This window comes from Balaenoptera physalus, assembly GCF_965194825.1.
Source record: "Balaenoptera physalus genome assembly, chromosome: 7".
NCBI classification, from domain to species: Eukaryota; Metazoa; Chordata; class Mammalia; order Artiodactyla; family Balaenopteridae; genus Balaenoptera; species Balaenoptera physalus.
In genome coordinates this window covers 42917366-42942845 of record NC_138886.1, presented here as the reverse complement: position 1 = coordinate 42942845, position 25480 = coordinate 42917366, and the positions used below count along the sequence as shown (strand labels likewise).

Sequence of the window (25480 nt, the reverse complement as noted above, 5' to 3'; positions counted from 1 at the left end):
TCGTGATTGTATACGAATGCAAGAGTTTTCTGTGCACTAATTTTGTATCCTGCAACATTACCAAATTAATTGATTAGCTCTAGTAGTTTTCTGGTGGCATCTTTAGGATTCTCTATGTATAGTATCATGTCATCTGCAAACAATGACAGTTTTACTTCTTCATTTCCAATTTGTATTCCTTTTATTTCTTTTTCTTCTCTGATTGCCGTGGCTAGGACTTCCAAAACTATGTTGAATAATAGTGGTGAGAATGGACATCCTTGTCTTGTTCCTGATCTTAGAGGAAATGCTTTCAGTTTTTCACCATTGAGAATGATGTTTGCTGTGGGTTTGTCGTATATGGCCTTTATTATGTTGAAGTAAGTTCCCTCTGTGCCCACTTTCTAGAGAGTTCTTATCATAAATGGGTGTTGAATTTTGTCAAAAGCTTTTTCTGCATCTACTGAGATGATCGTATGGTTTTTATTCTTCCATTTGTTAATATGGTGTATCACATTGATTTGCGTATATCGAAAAATCCTTGCATCTCTGGGATAAATCCTACTTGATCATGGTGTATGATCCTTTTAATGTGTTGTTGGATTCTGTTTGCTAGTCTTTTGTTGAGGATTTTTGCATCTATATTCATCAGTGATATTGGTCTGTAATTTTCTTTTTTTGTAGTATTTTGGTCTGGTTTTGGTATCAGGGTGATGGTGGCCTCATAGAATGGGTTTGGGAGTGTTCCTTCCTCTGCAATTCTTGGGAAGAGTTTTAGAAGGATGGGTGTTAGCTCTTCTCTAAATGTTTGATAGAATTCATCTGTGAAGCCATCTGGTCCTGGACTTTTGTTTGTTGGAAGATTTTTAATCACAGTTTCAATTTCATTACTTGTGATTGGTCTGTTCATATTTTCTATTTCTTTCTGTTTCAGTCTTGGAAGGTTATACCTTTCTAAGAATTTGTCCATTTCTTCCAGGTTGTCTATTTTATTGGCATAGAGTTGCTTGTAGCAGTCTCTAAGGACGGTTTGTATTTCTTCGGTGTCTGTTGTAACTTCTCCTTTTCATTTCTAATTTTATGGATTTGAGTCCTCGCCCTCTTTTTCTTGATGAGTCTGGCTAATGGTTTATCAATTTTGTTTATCTTCTCAAAGAACCAGCTTTTTGTTTTATTGATATTTGCTATTGTTCTCTTTGTTTCTGTTTCATTTATTTCTGCTCTGATCTTTATGATTTCTTTCCTTCTGCTAACTTTGGGTTTTGTTTGTTCTTCTTTCTCTAGTTCCTTTAGGTGTAAGGTTAGATTGTTAATTTGAGATTTTTCTTGTTTCTTGATGTAGGCTTGTATAACTATAAACTTCCCTCTTATAACTGCTTTTGCTGCATCCCCTAGGTTTTGGATCGTCGTGTTCTCATTGTCATTTGTCTCTAGGTATTTTTTGATTTCCTCTTTAATATCTTCAGTGATCTCTGGGTTATTTAGTAACGTATTTTTTAGCCTCCTTGTGTTTGTGTTTTTTACGTTTTTTTCCCCTGTAATTGATTTCTAATCTCATAGAGTTGTGCTCAGAAAAGATGCTTGATATGATTTCAGTTTTCTTAAATTTACTGAGGCTTCATTTGTGACCCAAGATGTGATCTATCCTGGAGAATGTTCCGTGCACGCTTGAGAAGAAAGTGTAATCTGCTGTTTTTGGATGGAATGTCCTATAAACATCAATTAAATTGATCTGGTCTGTTGTGTCACTTAAAGCTTGTGTTTCCGTATTAATTCTGTTTGGATGATCTGTCCATTGTTGTAAGTGAGGTGTTAAAGTCCCCCACTATTATTGTGTTACTGTCGATTTCCTCTTTTAGAGCTGTTAGGCGTTGCCTTATGTATTGAGGTGGTCGTATGATGGGTGCATATATATTTATAATTGTTATATCTTCTTCTTGGATTGATCCCTTGATCATTATGTAGTGTCCTTCCTTGTCTCTTGTAACATTCTTTATTTTAAAGTCTATTTTATCTGATATGAGTATTGCTACTCCAGCTTTCTTTTGTGTTCCATTTGCATGGAATATCTTTTTCCATCCCCTCACTTTCAGACTGTATGTGTCCCTAGGTCTGAAGTGGGTCTCTTGTAGACAGCATATATATGGGTCTTGTTTTTGTATCCATTTAGCAAGCCTGTGTCTTTTGGTTGGAGCATTTAATTCATTCACGTTTAAGGTAATTATCGATATGTGTGTTCCTATGACCATTTTCTTAATTGTTTTGGGTTTGTTTTTGTAGGTCCTTTTCTTCTCTTGTGTTTCCCACTTAGAGAAGTTCCTTTAGCATTTGTTGTAGAGATGGTTTGGTGGTGCTGAATTCTCTTAGCTTTTCCTTGTGTGTAAAGCTTTTGATTTCTCTGTCGAATCTGAATGAGATCTTTGCTGGGTAAAGTAATTTTGGTTGTAGGTTCTTACCTTTCATCACTTTAAGTATATCATGCCCCTCCCTTCTGGCTTGTAGAGATTCTGCTGAGAAATCAGCTGTTAACCTTATGGGAGTTCCCTTGTATGTTATCTGTCGTTTTTTCCTTGCTGCTTTCAGTAATTTTTCTTTGTCTTTAATTTTTGCCAATTTGATTACTATGTGTCTCGGCATGTTTCTCTTTGGGTTTATCCTGCCTGGGACTCTCTGTGCTTCCTGGACTTGGGTGGCTATTTCCTTTTCCATGTTAGGGAAGTTTTCGACTATAATCTCTTCAGATATTTTCTCGGGTCCTTTCTCTCTCTCTTCTCCTTCTGGGACCCTATAATGCGAATGTTGTTGCGTTTAATGTTGCCCCAGAGGTCTCTTAGGCTGTCTTCATTTCTTTTCATTCTTTTTCTTTATTCTGTTCTGCAGCAGTGAATTCCACCATTCTGTCTTCCAGGTCACTTACCCGTTCTTCGGCCTCAGTTATTCTGCTATTGATTCTTTCTAGTGTATTTTTCATTTCACTTATTGTATTGTTCATCTCTGTTTGTTTGTTCTTTAATTCCTCTAGATCTTTGTTAAACATTTCTTGCATCTTCTCGATCTTTGCCTCCATTCTTTTTCCGAGGTCCTGGATCATCTTCACTATGATTATTCTGAATTCTCTTTCTGGAAGATTGCCTATCTCCATTTCATTTAGTTGTTTTTCTGGGGTTTTATCTTGTTCCTTCATCTCGTACATAGCCCTCTTCCTTTTCATCTTGTCTCTCTTTGTGTGAATGTGGTTGTTGTTCCACAGGCTGCAGGATGGTAGTTCTTGCTTCTGCTGAGATTTTTATTTTCTTAACAGTCTTTTTGAAGAGCAGAGGTTTTCAGTTTTGATGAAATGCAGTTTATCAGTATTTTCTCTTACGGATGAAGCTTTTTATGTCATATCTCTGAAATCTTTGCCAAACACGAGGTCAGAAAGTTTTTCTCCTGTGTTTGATTCTAGAAATCTTCTAGTTTTAGGTTTTATATTAAGTTCTGTCAAACTTTTTGTGTTAATGTTTTAAAATGGTGTACCTGATGAGTGATCATTCTGTCTTTACATTTGTAATAGTGGCTATTTCCGTTTCACTTGTTGAAAAGACTGTCCTTCTCCGTTGAGTTGAGTCTGTTTCTGACTCTGTTCTTCTCCAAAGATTTTTGTGTCTCCTCCTTTGATCTGTGTCTATACTTTCACTGATACCATACTATTTTATTTCTATATACATGGTAAGTCTTTATTTAATCCTCTTCTTCAAGATGTTAAGGAGAATTTCTGTGACAATCTTGAGTCTGCTTCTCCCACCAGCTTTATGCTATGCTGAGAGCACCTCTAAGTCCTTTAGAGGTATATTGCCTTTTATACTTTTATTTATTTATTTTTCTTCTTAAGCTTTCTTTACGTTTTAGAAAAAGTACTGTGTGACTGTTTATTTCTCCCTTAGTTATCAGCAGTGCCTGAGAGGACTCTTCCTTCCTCTCTGGGCTTAATCTGTCCTATGTATCAAGAGAGTCTCAGGCACATGATCTGTACTAGATCATGTTCCTTTTTAAAATCAAATGCATATATAAAAATAAGCAGAGAATAACTATTTAATATGTCTCCTTTTACTGAGTATCTATTATGTGCCTGGCCACACATTTGGCAAAGGATTTTTCTCTAATGGTATCAATTATTTATATATTCTAGATTTTTGCATATTTTATCTTTAATCCTTATCACAATTCAGCAAGTTAGATGTTATGGTCATTATTTTGCCCAGGAAAATAGACTCTTTTAAGAGGTTAAATATTATGCCTAAGATCATATAGTTTGTAAATAGCTTACTGAGCCAAATTTGAATTCAGGTTTCTTTTTTCTTTCCTCCCTTTTTAAAACAAATCTACAGCTGATGTTCTTCCTGCTATTATCATGCTGGTTTCTGTATAGATGACTGCCTAATCTGAAGGTACTCTGCTTTCTCTTTTTTCCAAGTTTCCTAAGAAGGTTCAGTACCAAACAGTAGATCTTAAGTAAAAGTTTTGATTGAACTTGAAGTGGTCTTACAGGTCAGATCAAAAAAATTTTTTTAAACAAAGAATTGCCCCTACATGAATGCTTGTTTGGCTTGTCTCAGAAACAAAGTTTCAGACACAAACTTTTAACCCCTGAATATCTTTTGAAGCTGGATGTTCTTTTTCACTTTCTGCAATAGATGTTTTAAAAAAATTTCATTTCAGCTTTATTGAGGTATAATTGACAAATAAAACCATAAAGTATTTAACATGTACACTGTGGTGATTTGATATATGTATACATTGTGAAAGGATTTTCCCTATCTAGTTAACTAACACATCCCAATACCTCACATAGTTATCTTTTTGTTTGTTTGTTTGTTTGTTTTGGTGTGAACATTTCACCATTTCATTTGATGAGCAAATTTCAATTACACACCATAGTGTTGTCAGCTATAGTCACTGTGTTTTACACTAGATCCTGAGACCTTATTTATCTTATATCTGAAAGTTTGTACCCTTTTACCAACTTCTCCCTATATTCCCCACCATCCTCCAGCCCCTGGAAACCACATTTCTACTCTCTGTTTCTATGAGTTTGACTTTCTTTGTCTTTTAGATTCCACATGTAAGTGATTCCATGCAGCATTTGTTTTTCTCAGTCCAGCTTATTTCACTTAGCATAGTGCTCCCAAGGTCCATCTATGTTGTCACAAATGGCAGGATTTCCTTCTTTCCCATGGCTGAACGATACTCCATTGTATACCTATACCACATCATTATCCATTCATCTGTTTGATGGACACTTAGGTTGTTTCCACATCTTGGCTATTGTGAATAACGCTGCATTGTACATGGGAGTGCAGATACCTATTCAATATCCTGTTTTCATTTCTTTGGGATAAACCAGGGACGTGAGCTTGCTGGATCATATGGTAGTTTCTAGTTTTAATTTTTTTGTGGAACCTCCATACTGTTTTCCATAGTGGCTGCACCAGTTTACACTCCCAGCAGTGGTGCATAAGAGTTCCTTTCTCTCCACATCCTCGCCATCACTTGTTATCTCATCTTTTTGGTGATAGCCATTTGATGATAGGTATAAGGTGATACCTCCTTGTGGTTTTGATTTGCATTTCTCTGAAAACTAGTGAGTTGAGTTCCTTTTCACGTACTTGTTGGCCATCTGTATGTCTTCATTGGAAAAATGTCTATTCTGCCTGTTTTTAATTGAATGATTATTATTATCATTATCATTATTTTGCTGAGTTGTGTGAGTTCTTCATGTATTTGGGATATTAACCCTTTCTCACATATACGATGTGCAAATATTTTCTCCCATTCCATATGTTACCTCTTCATTTTTGGTTGATGGTTTCCTTTCCTGTGCAGAAGCTTTTAATTAATTAATTAATTAATTTGTTTTAAAAATTTTTGTTGAAGTATAGTTGATTTACAATGTTGTGTTAATTTCTGCTGTACAGCAGAGAGGTTCAGTTATACATACATATATTCTTTTTCATATTCTTTTCCATTATGGTTTACCACAGTATATTGCATATAGTTCCCAGTAGGACCTTGTTGTTTATCCATCCTATATATAATAGTTTGCTTCTGCTAATCCCAAACTCTCAATCCTTCCCTCCCCCACCCCCTCCCCCTTGGCAACCACAAATCTATTCTCTATATCTGTGAGTCTGATTTGTTTCATAGATATGTTCATTTGTGTCATATTTGAGATTCCACTTATGTGATATCATGTGATATTTGTCTTTCTCTGACTTAGTTTACTTGGTATGATCATTTCTTGGTCCATCCCTATTGCTGCAAATGGCATTATTTCATTCTTTTTTATGGCCGAGTAATATTGCATTGTATATATATCCACATCTTCTTTATCCATTCATATGTTGATGGACATTTAAGTTGTTTTCATGTCTTGGCTGTTGTAAACAGTGCTTTTGTGAACATAGGGGTGCCTGTATCTTTTCAAATTATAGTTTTGTCTGGGTATATGCCCAGGAGTGGGATTGCTGGATCATATGATAACTCTATTTTTAGTTTTTTGAGGAATCTTCATACTGTTTTCCATAGTGGCTGCACCAATTTGCATTCCCACCAACAGTGTAGGAGGGGAAGCTTTTTAGCTCAATGTAGGCCTTTTTGTTCATTTTTGCTTTTATTGCCTTTGCTTTTGGTGTCAAATCAAAAAAATCATCTCCAAAACCTGTGTCATGGAGCTTACCACCTATGTTTTCTTCCAAGAGTTTTATAGTTTCAGGTCTTACATTCACATCTTTAATCCATTATGAGTTAATTTCTGTTTATGGTGTAAGGTAGTAGTCCATTTTCATTCTTCTGATGTGGCTGTTCAGTTTTACCAGCACCATTCATTGAAGAGACTATCCTTTCCTCAATGTATATTCCTGGCTCCTTTGTCAAAAATTAAGTGACCATAGGTGTGTGGGTTTATTTCTGGGCTCTCTATCCTGTTCCACTGACGTATGTGTCTGTTTTTATGCCAGTACCATACTATCTTGATTAGTATAGCTTTGTAACATAGTTAGAAATCAGAGAGCATGATGCCTCCAACTTTGTTCTTTCCCAAGATTGCTTTGGCTGTTTGGGGTCTCTTGTGGTTCCATACAAACTTTAGGATTGTTTTTTCTATTTCTGTGAAAAATGTCATTGGAATATTGGTGGGAATTGCATTGAATCTGCATGTCGCTTTGGGTAGTATGGGCATTTTCATAGTATTAATTATTCCAATCCATGAGCACTGACTATCTTTCCGTGTATTTGTGTCCTCTTCAGTTTCTTTCATTAGTGTCTTATAGTTTTCAGTGTACAGGTCGTTCACCTCCTTGGTTAAGTTTATTTCTAGGTATTTTATTCTTTTTGATACAATTGTAAATGGTAAGTCTTTTGTAACCAGGTAGGACGTGACCTCCAACTTGTTTGCTTTTTTAAAATGGTTTTGACTAATTTTTTGCGTTCTCTGTAACTTTATGAATCACCTCTTCAATTTTTATAAGAAAATTCTGCTTGGATTTTGATTGGGATTATATTATCAATTTGGGGAGAATTGACATTTTAACTGTATTGAATTTTTCAGTTCACTAATATGATGTATCTCTTCATTTATTTAGGTCTTTTAAAGTTTTTTATCTTTGTTTTATAGTTTAAGCATACTTTTGCTACATGTATTCTGCTATTGTTATGGACTGACTTGTGTCCTCCCAAAGTCCATATGTTGAAAGCTTAATGACTGTATTTGGAGATGGGGCCTTTAAAGAGGTGATTAACTTAATATGAGGCCGTTAGAATAGGCCCTTATCTAGTCTGACTGGCATCTTTATAAATAGGAAATTTGGACACAGAAAAAGACAGGAGGAATGCACATGCACAAAGGAAAGACCATGTGAGGGCAGAGCAAAAAGGTGGATATCTGCAAGCCTATGTGAGAGCCTCAGGTTAAACCAGTCATGTCAGCACCTTTTATTTTGGACTTTTTAGCCTCTAGAACTGTGAGAAAATAAATTTCTGTTGTTTAAGCCTCCCAGTCTGTGGCCTTTTGTTATGGCAGCCCTAGCAAACCAATACAGATTTTGGTACCAGAAAGTGAGGAATTCCTGTAACATATTTAAATATGGGGTAGTGGCTCTAGAATTGGATAATGGGTAGAGGCTGGAAGAGTTTTGAGGCAAGGTGATCCTTGCTATAAAGTAGCAAAGAATTTGACTGAAATGCTTTCTAATATTTTGTGGCAAGTAGGTCTTATAAGTGATGAACATGGATATTTAATTGAGGAGGTTTCTAAACAGAATGTTGAAGACACGGTCTTGTTTTTTCTAATTGCTAATAGTAAAATGGGAAAGGAGGGATACATTTTGAAGAAGAAATTGTTAAGCAAAAAGGAACCAGAACTTACAGATTTGGAAAATGCTCAGCCTATCCATATTGCAAAAAATGAGAAAGTGTGTTAATGGAGAGAACAGCAGGGTGTTACTGCACAAGCATTTGATAAAAAGACTAAGGTTTTGACTCATAGATTCAATCCATCATCTCAGCAGAAGCCAGGGATAGAGATGGGATTTCTGATCTTTTACATTAAAAAATATAAAACTAAAATATAAATTTAAAAATGGAAAAACCTGACCTTTGGACCATAAAATGGTCTGTCTTGGTGAATATTCCATGTGCATTTGAAAAGAATGTATTTTGTTGTTGTTGCTGGGTTAAGTGTTCTATAAATGTCACTTAGTATAATTAGATTGGTAGTGTTGTTTCGGTCTTCTGTATCTTATTGACTTACTGTTTGTCAGTTAATGAGAGAGGAATATTGATGTCTCCAATTATAGTTGTGGATTTTTCCACTCGCCTTTCATTTTTGCCAGTTTTTACTTTATGTATTTTAAAGCTTTTTTTGTTGAGTATGTATGTGTTTAGGATTGTTACTTTGCCTTGCTAATCCTTTTTTACTTTGTAATATCTCTTACTATTCTTAGTGATATTCCTTTTTCTGAAGTCTATTGTATCTGATATTAATATGGTCACTCTGGCTTTCTTTTTTCTTTCTGTAGAATTCTATTTTCTAATTGTTTAAAATTTTAAATCGAGGTAAAATTCACATAACTTTAACAAAGTGTGCAATTCAATTGAATTTTGTTTTATTCACAATGATGTGTGATCTAATACTAAAACATTTCCATCATCCTAAAGAAAACCTTGCATCTGTTAAGTAATTATTCTCTATTCACCCTCCACTCCACAAGCCCCTAGCATCCACCAGTCTGCTTTATTTTTTTCTGTGGATTTACATATTCTGGATATTTCATATCAGTAGATTTATAAAATATGTAAACTTTTGTGTCTTCTTTCACTTAGCATGATCTTTTTGAGGTTCATCTGTCTTGTAGCATGTGTCAGTGTTTCATTCCTGTATATGTATATACACACACACATATAAATATATAAAATGGAATATTTTATATGGATATAAATATATAAAATGGAATATACACATGTAAAATGTGGCATATATGTGGCATAAATGCCACCTTTTATTTATACATTCATGCATTGATGGACATTTGGATTTTTTTCACCTTTTACCTATAACAAATAGTATTGCTATGGACATTTGTGTGTATTTGTTTGCATCCTTGTTTTATGCTCTTTTGGATGTATATATGTAAGAGTGTAATTGCAGGGTCATGTGATAATTCTATGTTTAATGTAAAGCTACCAGACTGGAGGAACCACTAAATTGTTCTCCACAGCAGCTGTATAATTTTACATTCCCACTAGCAATGTATGAGTGTTCCAGTTTATCAACATCCTCACCTGCAGTTGTTATTTTCCCTTTTTTGATTATAGCCATCCTAGTGGGTGTAAAGGGATATTGAATTGTGGTTCTGATTTGCAGTTCACTAACAACTGATAATGTTGAGCATCTTTTCAAATGCTTGCTGACCACTTTTTAAAAATCTTCCTTGGTGAAATGTTTTTTCCTGTCCTTTGTCCATATTTCAGTTGGATTGTTTTCCTTTTGTTGTTGAGTTATAAGTTTTTTATTCTGGATAATCACTGTTATCAGATATATGATTTGCTAACATTTTCTTTCATTCTGTGGGTTGCCATTTCCCTTTTTTAAAAAAATATTTATTTATTTTTATTTTGGCTATTCTGAGTCTTTGTTGCGGCACGTGGGATCTTCGTTGCAGCATGCGGGCTCTTAGTTGCGACATACATGTGGGATCTAGTTCCCCAACCAGGGATCAAACCCGGTCCCCCTGCACTGGCAGTGTGGAGTCTTACTCACTGGACCACCAGGGAAGTCCCTGCCATTTCCCTTTCTTGATAATATCCTTTGCTGTGTAAAAGTTTTTAATTTTGAAGTCAATTTATTTTTTTCTTTTGTTGCTTGGTGTCATATTTAAGAATCTATTTCCAAATTCAAGATCATATAGTTTTCTCCTCCTTTTCTTCTATAATTTCATGCTTTTAGCTCTTATATTTAAGTTGTTGATCCATTTTGAGTTAATTATTGTATACAGTGTGAGGTACAGTACCAAACATTCTTTTCATGTTGAAATATCAACTATGTTATAACAAATGTCTCTGTGTCATTTGTTAAAGAGACTCTTCTTTCTTCATTGAGTGGACTTGGCACCATTATCAAAAATCATTTGGTCTTAGTTGTATAGATTTATATCTGTACTCTCAGTTCTATTCCATTGGTCAGTGAATATGTCAACATGTCAATATGCCAGTACCACAGTGTTTCAGTTACTGCAGCTTTGTACTAAGTTTTGATATTGGTAGATGTGAATCCTCTGATTTTGTCCTATATCATGATTGCTGTAGTTATTCAGGCACCTGCAATTTCATATGAATTTGTGGATTGGCTTTTCCATTTCTGCAAAAACAAATGCAATTGGCATTTTGTTTGAGATCACACTGAATTTGTAGATCACTTTGGTTAGTGTTTCCATGTTAAAAATATTAAGTCTCCAAGTCCATTAACACAAGATGTCTTTCCATTCACTCACATCTTTGATATTTTTAGAAATTTGTTGTAATTTTCAGTGTACAAGTTTTTCAGTTCCTTGCTGTATATTTTTCCTAGATAATTTATTCTTTTTGATGCTGTTATAAATGGAATTATTTCCTAAATTTCCATTTTCGTTCATTGCTGGTACATCAAAACAACAGATTTTTATGTCAATCTGGTACCCTGCAACTTTGCTGAATTAATTTTTTAGCATTAGCAGTTTTTGTGGATTCTCTGGGATTTTCTCTATTTAGTATCATGTCATCTGAGAATAGATATAGTTTAATTTCTTTTCAATTTGGAAACCTTTATTACTTTTCCTTAAGTAATTGCTCTGGCTAGAACTTCAGTAAATACGGGATAGCATTAATAAAAGAGAGCGTCCTTGCCTTTTTTCCTGATCTTAGTGGGAAAGCGTTCAGTTTTTCACCACTGAGTATGATATTTAGCTTGGAGGTATTCATAAATGCTCATTACCATGTTGAGGAAGTTCTCCTCTACATGTATATTTTTCTGTGTTTTTATCATGAAATGGTGGTGGATTTTGTCAAATGTTTTTTCTGCCTCAGTTGGGATATCATCCGGGCTTTCATCTTTCACTCTATTAATGTGGTGTTTTATAGTAATTATTTTTTTATGTTGAGTTACCTTTGGTTTCCTAGAATAGATTCTATTTGGCTATGATATAATAACCCTTTTAACAGGCTTTTGGATTTGGTTACTAGTATTTTGTTAAGGATTTTTGCATCTATATTCATAAGTTATATTAGTCTATAACTTTTTTGTGTGCTGTATTTGCTTGGCTTTGTTATCAGGCCTGAGAGACTGGGTTAGGGATGTTCTCTTCCATTTATTTGAAAAGGAAGGTTTTGATTCTTCATTAAATGGTGGTAAACTTTGACACTGAAGCCTTATGACCTTTCTTGGTAGAGTTTTGGTTACTGATTCAGTCTCTTGTTATAAGTCTGTTCAGTGTTTGTTTTTGAGTCACTTTAGGTAATTCGTGTCTTTCTAGGAATTTGTCTATTTCATCTAGGTTATCCAATTTGTGGGCCTACGATTTTTCATAGTATTCTTTACAGTCCTTTTTATTTCTGTAAATTTGGCTGCAGTGACTTCAATTTGATTTCTGATTTTAGTTAGTTATGTCTTTTCTTTTAGTCTCAGTCTAGCTGTGAAGGTTTGTCAGTTTTGTTGATTTTGTCAATTGTCAAGTTTTGATTTTGTTAATTCTGTTGTTTTTCTCTTCACTATTTCATTTATCTGCTCTAATCTTTATATTTCTTTACCTTTGCTAGCTTTGTGTTTAGGTCAATCATTTTCTAGCTCCTTGAAGTATAAAGTGAAGTTATTGATTTAAAAATCTGTCTTCTGTTTTAATGTATGCTTTTATAGCAGTAAATTCCCCTCTGAGCACTGATTTCAAAGTATCTCATATTTTTTCATATGATGTCATTTCATTTTCCTTTATCTCAAAGTATTTGTATATTTTCTTCCTATTTCTTCTTTGATCCATTGATTTTTTGAAAGTTTTCTTTAATTTCTGTATATTTGTGAATTTTCCACTTTCCCTTCTGTTGTTGATTTCTAGCTTGGATTGTGGTTGGAGAAGACACTTCATATGATTTCACTCTTTAAAAAAATTTTGACACTTGTTTTGTGGCCTGCCACATGGTCAACCCTGGAAAATGTTCTACATGTACTTAGGAAGAATGTATATTCTGCTGTTGTTGGCTGGATTGTTCTGTGTATGTCTGTTATGTCTAGTTGGTGTATGGTGTTGTTCAAGTTCTATATTTATTGATTGATCCTCTGACTAGATATTCTATTCTTTATTGAAAGTGGGCATAATTGAAGTTTCCAGCTATTATTGTGGAACTTTCTGTTTCTCCTATTTTGTCATTGTTTTGTTAACATATTTTGGGACTCTATTTTTTGGTGTATATATGTTTATAATTGTTCTATCTTCCTAATGAACTATCCCTTTTGTTATATATGATGACCTTTTTGTCTTTTGTTACAATTTTTTTTTAACGTCTTTGGTAGAAATTAGTATAACCACCTCTGTTGTGATTACTGTTTTCATAGAATATCTTTTTCCATCCTTTCACTGTATTTGGATCTAAAGGGAGTCTCTTGTAGACAGCGTATAGTTGGGTCATATTTTCTCTTATCCATTTTGCCTTTTGATCGGATGGTTCAGTCCATTGACATTTAAAGTAATTACTGATTATGAAAGACGTACTTCTGCCATTTTTCTATTTGTTTTCTGTGTATCTTATACTTTTTGTGTTACATTTTCTCTATTAATACCTTTCTTATTGCTTAATTGATTTCTTTTGGAGTGAATCATTTTGAATCCTTTCTAATTTCTCTGTATGTACTTTTATTTCTCTATTTTTTTAAGATTTTATTTTTTGATGTGGACCATTTTTTAAAGTCTTTATTGAATTTATTACAATATTGCTTCTGTTTTATGTTTTGGTTTTTTTGGCCACGAGGCATGTGGGATCTTAGCTCCCTGACCAGGGATCGAACCCACACCCCCTGCATTTGGAAGGCAAAGTCTTAACCACTGGACCACCAGGGAAATCCCAGTATATGCTTTTAGATATATATTTTTTATGGTTACTATGTCAATTACATTTAACATTCTAGATTTATAAAATTGTGTTTTGGATTGATACCAACTGAACCTCAGTAGCACACAAAAACTCTTTTCTGGGACTTTCCTGGCAGTCCAGTGGTTAAGACTTCACCTTCCAATGCAAGGGGTGCAGGTTTGATCCCTGGTTGGGGAGCTAAGGTCTCACATGCCTTGTGGCCAGAAAACCAAAACATAAAACAGAAGCAATATTGTAACAAATTCAGTAAAGACTAAAAAAATGGTTCACATCAAAAAAACAAAACAAAACAGAAAACAAACAAAAATTTAAAAAAAAAAACTCTTTTCTAGTACAGCTCTGTACTCCCCCCATTAAGGTGGTGTTGTCACAAGTTGCATCTTGTATATTGTGTGCTCAGTAATGTCATTATGTTTATTTTTATATGTTTTTCTTTAAAGTGTACAGGAAATAAAAAGAGTGGTTTTGAACTAAAAATACAATACCTCATTTATTTACCCATGTATTTATCTTTAGTGAAGATTTCTTTTCCTTTATATAGCTTTGAGTCACTATCTAGTATTCTTTTCCTTCAACCTAAAGGACTTGGGCATTTCTTGTTGGGCAAGTATAGTGGTGACACACTTCTTCTGCTGTTGTTTGTCTGGAAATATCTTAATTTTTCTTTCATTATGAAGGACAGTTTTGCCAGACATACAAATCTTGGCTGACTTTCCTTTCAGCATGTTAAATATGACTTTCCATTACCTTTTGACCTTCATGGTTTCTGCTGAGCAGTTAGCTGTTAATTAATTGATGAGTCCTAATATGTGGCAATTTGCTTCTCTTGCTTTCATTTTTCTTACTCTATCTTTCAACTGTTTGATTATAATATGTTTTGGTGTTGATCTCTTTGAGTGTATGTTACTTTGAGGTCATTGAATTTGGATTTTTTAGATTCATGTCTTTCATCAAATTTGGGGACATTTTTGGCTGTTTTTTTCAAATAGTCTTTCTAGCCCTTTCTCTTTCTTGTCTTCTGCTGGGATTCACATAATGCATATATTGACTCACTTTGTGGTGTCCCACAGGTCCCTTAGGTTGTGTTCACTTTTCTTTATCTTTTTTCTTTTTTAATAATTTTGACTGATCTGTCTTCATGTTCACTGATTGTTTTGCTAGCTCAACTCTGCTATTGAAATTCTCTAATGAATTTTTCTTTCAGTTATTTTACTTTTCAGGTCTAGAATTTGTTTGATTTCTTTTTATAATTTCTACCTCTTTATTGATATTTTCCATTTGTTGTGATGTTATTTGCCTGGTTTCCTTTAGCTCTTTCTCAGTGGTTCTTTTTAGCTCTCTGAGCACGTTTAAGACAGTTAATTTAAAGTCTCTGGATTTTTTTTTTTTCAGTAAGTCTAATGCCTGTGCTCATTCCTGAACTATTTCTGCTAATTTACTGTGTGCATGGGCCACACTTCATTTCTTTGCATGTGTTATTCTGCTGTTTTAACCAGATAGAGAAATTATGAGAAAATACCTATATATTCATTAACGTAGATTCTAAAATACTTAGCAAATATTACAATCAAATAGTGTGATATTTTTAAAACATAATACACTAAAATACCAAATGCATTTATCCCAGGGCAGCAAAAATGGTTCACCAATCAATGTTATTAAGCACATTTCATTGAATAAAGGATAACAAATGTGTGATTATCTCAATAGAAAAGGAAAAAACATTGACAAAATCCAACAACCTTTCATGATAAAACTCCTAACAAACTGGGAATATAAGGAAGCCCCATCAGTCTAGGAAAAACCTATAGCTAATATCATGTTTAATTTGAAAAAGACTGAATGCTTTCCCTGTAATATCAAATAATAGTGCAAGATGGCCTTTCCTTTTTTTTTTTTTTTACTACTTCTATTCAAATTCATACTGAAGGTTCTAGCTTCCGCAGTAACTCAAGACAAATAAAGACAGGATGGAAATGAAAAAGTAAAACTATCTTTATTTACAGGTGACATGATCATTTATGCAGGAAGTCCTAAGGAATGTAGAAAAATACCACTAGTAATAGTGAATTTGTCAAGATTGCAGGTTATATCATCAATGTAAATAATAAGCTGTTTCTAAAAATGAAATTAAGAAAAATGTTCCATTCATAATAGCATTAAAAAGAGTTAAATACTTAGGAAAAATTTAACAAAAGAAATACAGGTCATTTATATCTAAAACTACAGAACATTTCTGAAAATAATTGATCATGACCTAAGTAAGTGGAGTGATATACATAGTTAAGGATTGGAGGACTGACAGTATTAAAATGACAGTTCTCTCAAAACTGTATGGATTTCTCACAACCCCAATCAAAATACCAAATTTTTCTTCTGGAAGTTAACAAGCTTATTATAATGTATATATGGAAATGCAAAGGACATATATTAGCCCAAAAAAATTTGGATAAGAATAACATTGGAGGGTTTCTAATTCTTGATTTCAAGGCTTATTTTATAGCTACTTTATTCAAGAAAGTGTTGTATTGGCATAAGAATAGACATAAAGATAACTGAAGTAGAACAGAATCCAGAAGTAAATTCACAATGTAATATATGGTTAATATGTATTTTATTTCTTACAAAGGTACCAGTGCAACTAAGTGGGGGTAGGATAGTCTTTTCAACAATGGTTCTAAAATAATTAGATTTCCATGTGGGGAAAAAAGTGAACATCAATCTGTACCATATACCATACATGGAATTTAACTTAAAATGGAACATAGACTTAAATGTAAATGCCCAAAGGTGTAAAGTTTCTTTAACAAAAAACATAGGAGAAAATCTTTGAACTCTTGTCGTGGGTAAAGATATCTTGGGATAAAAAAGCACAAATACAGAAGAAAAAAATAAATTACACTTCACGGAAATTAAAAATTTCTGCCTTTTGAAAGACATTGTTAATAATGAAAAAGGTTCACCATCCAACTGGGAAAAATACTTGGAACACATACAATTTACAGAAGACTTTATCCAAAATATAAAAGGAGACCAAGTATCCAATAAGAAATGGGCAAACAGACATATGAAAAGGTGTTCAATTTTATTACTCATCAGGAAGATACAAAACAAAATCTTTTTTTTTTTTTCTTCCAAGATTTCTTTTTTTTTTTTTTTAACTTTGGGTTTATTTATTTATTTATTTATTTATTTATTTTTGCTGTGTTGGGTCTTCGTTTCTGTGCGAGGGCTTTCTCTAGTTGCGGCAAGTGGGGGCCACTCTTCATCGTGGTGCGCAGGCCTCTCACTGTCGTGGCCTCTCTTGTTGCGCAGCACAGGCTCCAGACGCACAGGCTCAGTAATTGTGGCTCACGGGCCTAGTTGCTCCGTGACATGTGGAATCTTCCCAGACCAGGGCTCGAACCCGTGTCCCCTGCATTGGCAGGCAGATTCTCAACCACTGCGCCACCAGGGAAGCCCCAAAATCATTTTTTAATGAATGTCATTGTAAAAACTTTCAGAACATTAAAAATTGAAATTGGGGCATTATAGTTGTTACTTTTTGGAGGTATGCCTGGTGATTGAGGAGCATGAGGGAGGTTTCTGAGTTGCTGGTAATGTTCTGTTCCTGGATCTGGATTTTGGGTGCATGGGTGTGTTTTCTTTTTGAAATTTAGTTTTATTTATACTTACAGTTCTGTACTCAGATGTAGTAGGTTATATTTCAGTAATAATGTTTCTCCCAAATGAATAGGATTCAGAGAAGGACAAACACAACCTATGAACCTATGACATGATGTGTAACTATTATGTTTGTGAAATTGTAATTAAAACTAGGGTGAAAATGCCAGTGAGATTGGCAACATTTAAAACGTCTGAAAGCACTAAGTATTAATGAGGAAATGGAGCCATACAAACTCTGATCTACTGCTGATATCATGTAATGCCTTGTAAACACTTGTGAAAACATGTTTGTAGTACTTACTAAGGTGAACATATGAAATTCCACTCTTTGATATGTACACCATAGAAAATCTTGCATTTGAGCACCTATGTTCAAGGATTCCTATAGTGGCAAAGTGAATAAAAGCAAAAATCTGTAAACAACACAAATATTTAGCAACAGTGTAATGGACAAATAAGTAGTGGTTTATTCATCAATGTATAGCAGTGAGAATGGGTAAACTATCAATATGGATAAAATTTAAAGAATATTTTGTTGAAGAAGAACATCACAGGAAAATGTATGCAGTGTTATTGGTTTTTTCTAAGTTTAGAAAGGAACAGGTTAAACAATGTATTACTTAGAGAATCAGTCATAGGAGGTTAAAAACAAGTAAATAAATGAAAGTAAATCAATTTTAGGGAATATGATCAAGAAAGGAGCACATAAGATGCTTCTAGGTAAGGGCATAGTACTATTTTGTTTTTTGGCCTGGATGGAATACTCAGGGGTGTCTTTTATTATTATCATTTTCAACTGCATTATATGTGTTTCGTATGCTGTATTTTGCAGAACAGTAAAAAGTAAATTTACTAAAATATCTTTAAAAAGTTAAAAATGAAACTGCAAGCTCCCCAACTACAGAGGCTTTAAATTTTGAGACTTTTGGTTGTTTCTCATAGATGCCCTAGAGGTGGCTTCCCTTATTTAGTAAGATGTTAAGATACATCTAAGATCTCTTCTTATGCAAAGTCTGTCAACAAGGAAATGATTATAACAGTTCTGCAATTTATATGTAGCCTTGAAATTGTAAAAGCGCTTCTTTAAATCTACATTTTACAGATTAACTTTCTAATTCAGGCTGGATTCTTTTCCAGTTAATTCAGATTGAGGGGTGTGTGTGTGTGTGTGTGTGTGTGTGTGTGTGTGTTGTCAGAATTGTCTTAGAACTTGTAATAAAAGTCTGTGTGCTAACTGACAGTGAATTAACTTTTCTTCCAGATTCAAAGATCCACGTCTTTGGGAACATCACAGATTTCACAGAAAAAGTTTCCTCTTTTGGAAATTCCATGTGTTGAAGATGGTAAAATGAAACTACTTTAGGAAATTTTCCTTGTTATAAATATATTATGAAAAAAATTCATTTTGAGACCACATAAAAAATTTCAGGCAATAGCAGATATTTGCATATTATCCAGAAAATTTCACTAAAATTCCTTTAAAACAGTATAATTTGGATGTTCCTTAAAGTTGCTTTTGCAGTGGGATTTTTTTGGTATATAAAAGTTGAACCCCATAATCACAAGGACCACTAGCAAGTTAATAATCTTTATCCTGTTGTGATCTAAGAGACCCCATGAAACTTTGTGTCTAATTTATAATGTGTTACTTAGCTTTTGGAGATCTTCATTATAGTAATTTTTTTTTTTTTTTACTTTTTACATTTCCTTTTTTGTTATTGAAGGAAAAAAAAATCAAGCCTTAATACCTACATTAACGTAGGAAAACTGGTAAATACTTTGTTGTGAAATATATGCTTTTTTGGCCACATTAGAAAGAAAAATAAATGTATTTTTCTATTTTTAAGACTTTAAAAATTGTAAATGTTAAATAACAGAAATTGCCATGTTGATCCTTAGTTTTCTAGAGAATGTTTTCCTTTCTGTGTCGTGACCAGGGTGGGTGGGGAGGGGGAGGAAATGTTGTTTGTGAGATCATCTACCCTAAAATTCAATTTTATGTTCTTAGGGATATACTTAGATGGTTTTAGTTTCCTTTAAACCTTCTTTTAATGGTTCTACTAGATTTTGGGTCCTTTTAAATAGCATGTTGTAAAAATTTACTATCATATATATATTCCTATATAGTCATACATATGTGAAGTACTGCTTGATCTTAGTTTCTCCATTCAAACTTTAGGACCTGCCTTCTGCTTTTAATATTGTAGAGTTTGTAACTAAGTCCTGTTTTGCTGTCCAGGTAGAGTGAGCATATTAGTGTGTTCCTTTGAGTATTCATCATGTATGTAATAATTGGCATTGGCATTTGGTATGAAATTTTCTTTAGCAGTTTTTAGTATTGTGATTTTAAAGATGATGTTCATTAAGCTAAAGATTGTATTTTGTAATTTTCCATACATTTTGTCGTTAAGAATGTTATTTTTTCACATGTAATCTCTATATTCTTTTCTATTTATTTTCAACCTTACATTCAATTTTTTGAAATAGTGTTTTAGTGTTCATATTTATTTCAGAAAAATTATTAGAATGTTATTATTAAATCAGTCATTTTGATTATTGCCTTAAATGTTCTATGGTATTTAGATTCAGATGAGGAGTTTTTTGATGCCCCATCTAGTCCCTTGGAAGAGCCTCTTCAACCTCCATCTAGAGTTAAAAGTCCTCAACAAAAAAAGCTTCAAAAGCCAGATTGTTCAAAAAATATGACTGAGTATAAAATAAGATTTGAAGTGCCAGAGGTATGCATTGTATGTACTATGGTAAAATTAATATGGCTTATTTAAATTGTCAATCATTTCTACTATTCACAGCTCATTTATATAGTCTCATTACTAATAGACAGTATTGTTTTCATACTATTTAAGTTCAATCCAGATGTTACTTTGTGGTTCTCCCTCCCCTTTCTTTGAAGATTAATTTCCTTAATCAATAATTAAAGGTTTGGCCGCCCTCACCTTTTGAGAGGGGCCACATTCTGCCTGTGGAATGTGTATCTCTCTAAATAAATCCACTTTCACTTACAAAAGAAGAATTAAGAGTTTAGATGTATTGTTGTTATTCAGTATATATTTATTGAAAATAATTTGCACAATGTGTGTTTTGTATATGTGTGTGTATAAAATCTCTCCTAAATTTAAATACGTATCATTTATACCATATGTATACCTCACATATCTATATATAGCCACCATCCACATAAACATTTTTTTTGTTTTAGGTAGTCGTAGTTTCTTTTTTCTTTCTTTTCCAGGTTTTGATTCAATTCTGTCACCTTGTTGGAGATTGTGAACTACCTGTGGTAGAAATTAATGTCTTGGGATTGGGCACAGACATTGAGCTTAGAACATTTGATTTGAAAGCAAATGCCTTTTTGAAAGAGGTCTGCTTAAAATGCCCAGAATATTTTGGTAAGAATCTCTGTTTTCAAAAACTAAATTAATTAATTTTACTGTTTGATTACCTTCTAGAGATAAATTCTCTAGGTGTTTAGTCAGTACATTTGGTAAAATATTATCAAAGAAATGTGTTAGTCTTCAACTTTCATATTACAGTTCGGAATCTAAGGTGTAGACTAGAGAGAAAATGAAGATAATTTTTCTCATTAAGGAAAATGGTTTAATTTTAAGTTTACTTAACTGAATACTAAAATACTGAATAAGTTTCCTATTGATAGTGTAACAATTTACCACAAATTATTAAAGTTCTGTAGATCAGATGTCTGACACAAGTCTCAAGGTGAAAAAATCAAGCTGTCAATAGGACTTCTTTTTTGGAGGCTGTAGGGGAATATCTGTTTTCTTGCTCACTCAGGTGTTGGCAGAATTTAGTTTTATATGGTTTAAGTCTGTTTTCTTGCTGCCTATAAGGTGAGGATTGGCCTTAGCTCCTACAGGCCTCTCTAGGTCCTTGCACAAATTTTTTTTTATATCCTAGAACCATTATGGGGTGTTAGATCCTTCTCATGCTGTAATCTCTCTAACCTTTTCTTCTACCTTTTTCTTCCACTCTAAAAAACTAAGGTAATTAGATTCGGTGCATCTGGACAATTGAGGATAATTTCCTCTTAATCTTAACCTTAATCACCTCTGTAATGTTACATTTACCATCGGAAATAACATATTCTCAGGTTTCGGGGGATTAGAGCATGGACATCCTTGTGGGAGGGGTGTGTAAATATTCTGCCTACCACAAACAATTTATATCCCAAATCCTAACATATAAATTATATGATATCTTAGAAAATACTTCTGTTTGCTTTGGCAGGCTTTTAGAAGAGTTTTTTTTTTTCCCCCTCCTTTACATTTTGAGGTTTTTCCTTGAAACATAATTCTGAATGGTTCATCAATTCCATCAGAATATTAAGAAAAACTATTCACTTCCAATTGGGATGCTTTTTATTTCTTTTTCTTGCCTAATTGCTTTGGCTAGGACTTCGAATACTATGTTGAATAAAAGTGGCAAAGTCAGCATCCTTCTCTTCTTCCGATCTTAGAGGAAAAGCTTTCAGCTTTTCACTGTTGAGTAGTATATTAGCTGTGGGCTTGTCATAGATGGCCTTTATTATGTTGAGATACAGTCCCTCTGTTCCCACTTTGTAGAAAGCTTTTATATTAAATGGATGTTGAATTTTGTCAGATGTTTTTTCTGCATCTATTGAGATGATCATATGATTTTTATCCTTCATTTTGTTAATGTGGTGTATCATGTTGATTGATTTGTGGATGTTGAACTGCAACATCCTTGGAACAAATTCCACTAGATCTTGGTGTTTGAGCCTTTTAATATAGTATTGAATTTGGTTTGGTAATACTTTGTTGAGGATTTCTGCATCTATATTCATCAGGAATATTGGCCTGTAATTTTCTTTTCTTGTGATGTCCTTGTCTGGTTTTGGTATCAGGGTAATGCTGGCCTCGTAAAATGAGTTTGCAAATGTTTCCTCCTCTTCTATTTTTTTGGGAAGAGTTTCAGAAGGATTGGTATTAATTCTTTTTAAATGTTTGATAGAATTCACCAGTGAAGCCATCTATTCCTGGATTTTTTTTTGTTGGGAGGTTTTGATTTGATCTCCTTAGGAGTTATTGCTCTATTCAGACTTCTTATTTGCTCATGATTCTGTCTTGGAAGGTTGTATGTTTCTAGAAATTTATCCATTTCTTCTAGGTTGTCCAGTTCGTTAACATATAAAAATATCCATGCTAGTCTCTTATGATCCTTTAAATTTCTGTGGTATCATTTGTCACATCTCCTTTTTCATAGCTGATTATATTTATTTGAGCCCTCTCTCTTTTTCATGGTGAATCTAGCTAAAGGTTTGTCAATTTTGTCTTTTCAGAGAATCAGCTCTTTAGTTTCATTGATCTTTTCTGCTGTCTTTTAGTTTCTATTTCATTTATTTCTCCTCTCTTCTTTGTTATTTTTTACTTCTACTATCTTTGGGTTTTGTTCTTTTTTTCCCCTAATTTCTTGACGTGTAAAAAGTAAGGTTGTTTATTTGAGATTTTTCTTGTTTCTTAAAGTAGGCATCCATGATTTTCTCTTTTAGAACTGCTTTTGCTGCATCCTATAAATTTTGGTATGTTGTATTTCTATTTCCATTTGTCTCAAGGTATTTTTTAATTTCTCTTTTGAATTTATTAATTGGCCCAATAGTGAAACTGTCACTATTGCAGAAGACATGATATTATACATACAAAAACTCCAAAGACTCCACCAAAAAAACTGTTGGAACTAATCAACAAATTTGTTAAAGTTGCAGGATACAAAGTCAACATGCTAAAATCTGTTGCAGTTTTGTACACTAATAACAAACTATAAGGAAAGAGAAATTAAGAAGACAACGCCATTTACAATTGAATCAAAACGGACAAAATACCTAGGGATAAATTTAACTGAGGAGGTAAAAGACCTATCCACTGAAAGCTATAAGACATTGGTGAAAGAAATTGAAAAAAACACAAATAAACAGAAAGATATTCTGTGCCTCATGGGTTGGAATAATTAATGCTGTTAAAAATGTACATCCTACCTAAGGCAATCTACAGATTCCATGCAGTCTCTATGAAAATACCAGTGACATTTTTCAAAGAACTAGAACAAGTAACTCTAACATTTGTGTGGAACCATGTGAGACCCGAACAGCCAAAACAATCTTGAGAAAGAACAAAGCTGGAGGCATCATGATCCCTGATTTCTAACTATATTACAAAGCAATAGTAATCAAAACAGTATGGTGCTGGCATAAAAACAGACACATCAATTAGTGGAACAGGATAGAGACCCCAGAAATAAGCCCACATATCTGTGATCAATTAATTTATGACAAAGGAGCCAAGAATATACATTGAGGAAAGGATAACTTTTCAATAAATGATGCTGGTAAAACTGGACAGCCACATGCAAAAGAATGAAAATGGACTACTGTCTTACACCATAAATAAAAATTGACTCTTAATGGATTAAAGATGTGAATGTAAGACCTAAAACCATATAACTCCTAGAAGAATACATAAGCAGTAAGCTTCCTGACATTGATCTTGGTGATGATTTTTTTGGTTCTGCTTCCCAAAAGGGAATAAAAGCAAAAATAAACAGATGCGACTACATCAAACTAAAAAGCTTCTGCGCAGCACAGGAAACCATCAACTAAATGAAAAGCCAGTCTATGAAATAGTTATATAATTGCAATTCGTATATCTGATATAAAGTGTTAATATCTAAAATAATATAAAAAACTCATACAACTCAATAGAGGAAAAAAAAAAAAATAGAAGGAGGATCTGAATAGGCATTTTTTCCAAACAGACATACAACTAGCCAACAGGTTCATGAAAAGATGCTCAACTCGCTAATCATCAGGGTAATGCAAATCAAAACCACGAGATATAATCTCTACCTGTTAGAATGGCTATTATCAAAAAGACAAGCAATAAAAAGTGTTGGTGAGGATGTGGGAAAAGGGAACCCTTGTGCTTTGTTGATGAGAATGTAAATTGGTGCAGACACTATGGAAAACAGTATTAAAGTTCCTCAAAAAGTTAAAAATAGAATTACCATCTGATCTGGCATTTCCATTTCTGAGTATTTATTTGAAGAAAGCAAAAACACTCACTTGATAAGATATGTGCACCCTCATGTTCATTGCAGCATTATTGACAATAGCCAAGATATGGAAACAACCTAAGTGTCTATTAATGGGTGAATGGATAAAGATGTGCTATCTGTTGGGTTGGCAAAAAAATTCATTCGGGTTTTCCCATAAGAGCTTATGGAAAAACCCAAACGAAGTTTTTGGCCAACCCAATAGATACCATGGAATGCTACTCAGCCATAAAAAGGAATGAAATCTTCCCATTTGTGACAACATGAATGGACCTTGAAGGCATTATGCTAAGTGAAATAAGTCAGAGAAAGATAAATATGGTATGATCTCGCTTATATGTGGAATCTAAAAAAAAAACAAAAACAACCAAGGTAGTACAGAGAACAGATTGGTCGTTGCCATAGGTAGGGGGGGTAGGGCTGCAGAAAATGGGCGAAGGGGGTCCAAAGGCACAAACTTCCAGTTATAAAGTAAGTAAGTCATAGAGATGTAAAGTACAGCATGGTGACTGTAGTTAATAATACTGTTTTGCATATTTGAAAGTTGCTGAAAGAGCAAATCTTAAAAGTACTCATCACAAGAAGAAAAACTTCTAAGTAAGTGTGAGGGCAGATGTTAACTAAACTTATTGTGGTGATCATTTCACAATGTATATTAATATGGAATCACGTTGTACACCTGAAACTAATATAATGTTTTATGTCATTTATACCTCAATTAAAGCAAAAGACAAACTATTCATTAGTTTAATTTCATTATACTCCTTTTTAGCATAAGAACATTATTATATGTAGGGATGACATTAAAACTATTTTAATAGACTTTATTTTAGAGCAGTTTTTGATTCACTGCCCAGTTGAGCAGATGATAGAGATTTAACATATATCCCCTGCACCTACACAGGCATAGCCTCTCACATTATAAATATTCTCCACCAGAGTGATACATTTGTTGCAGTTGATGAACCTACATTGACACATTACACCCAAATTCTATAGTTTACTTGGTTCAGCTTGGTGTTGTGCATTCTAAGGGTATTGGACAAATGTATAATGACATGTATCCAATGTTACAGTATCGTAC

General features: G+C 33.6%; 1 protein-coding gene across 4 annotated transcripts in view; it reads left to right on the top strand.

Moving 5' to 3' along the window:
• The window catches only part of VPS13A (vacuolar protein sorting 13 homolog A), a 265169-nt gene that overhangs the window by 91720 nt on the left and 147969 nt on the right, over nucleotides 1-25480 (top strand). For all 4 annotated transcript variants that reach the window (XR_014266082.1, XM_082470763.1, XM_082470764.1 and 1 more), the window contains exons 24-26: nucleotides 18557-18638; nucleotides 19879-20033; nucleotides 20546-20702. Coding sequence is in view for 3 of the 4 variants with exons in the window: in XM_082470763.1 (XP_082326889.1) it covers nucleotides 18557-18638; nucleotides 19879-20033; nucleotides 20546-20702 (394 nt within the window). In the remaining variant the exon portion in view is untranslated. The remainder of the gene's footprint in view (nucleotides 1-18556; nucleotides 18639-19878; nucleotides 20034-20545; nucleotides 20703-25480) is intronic.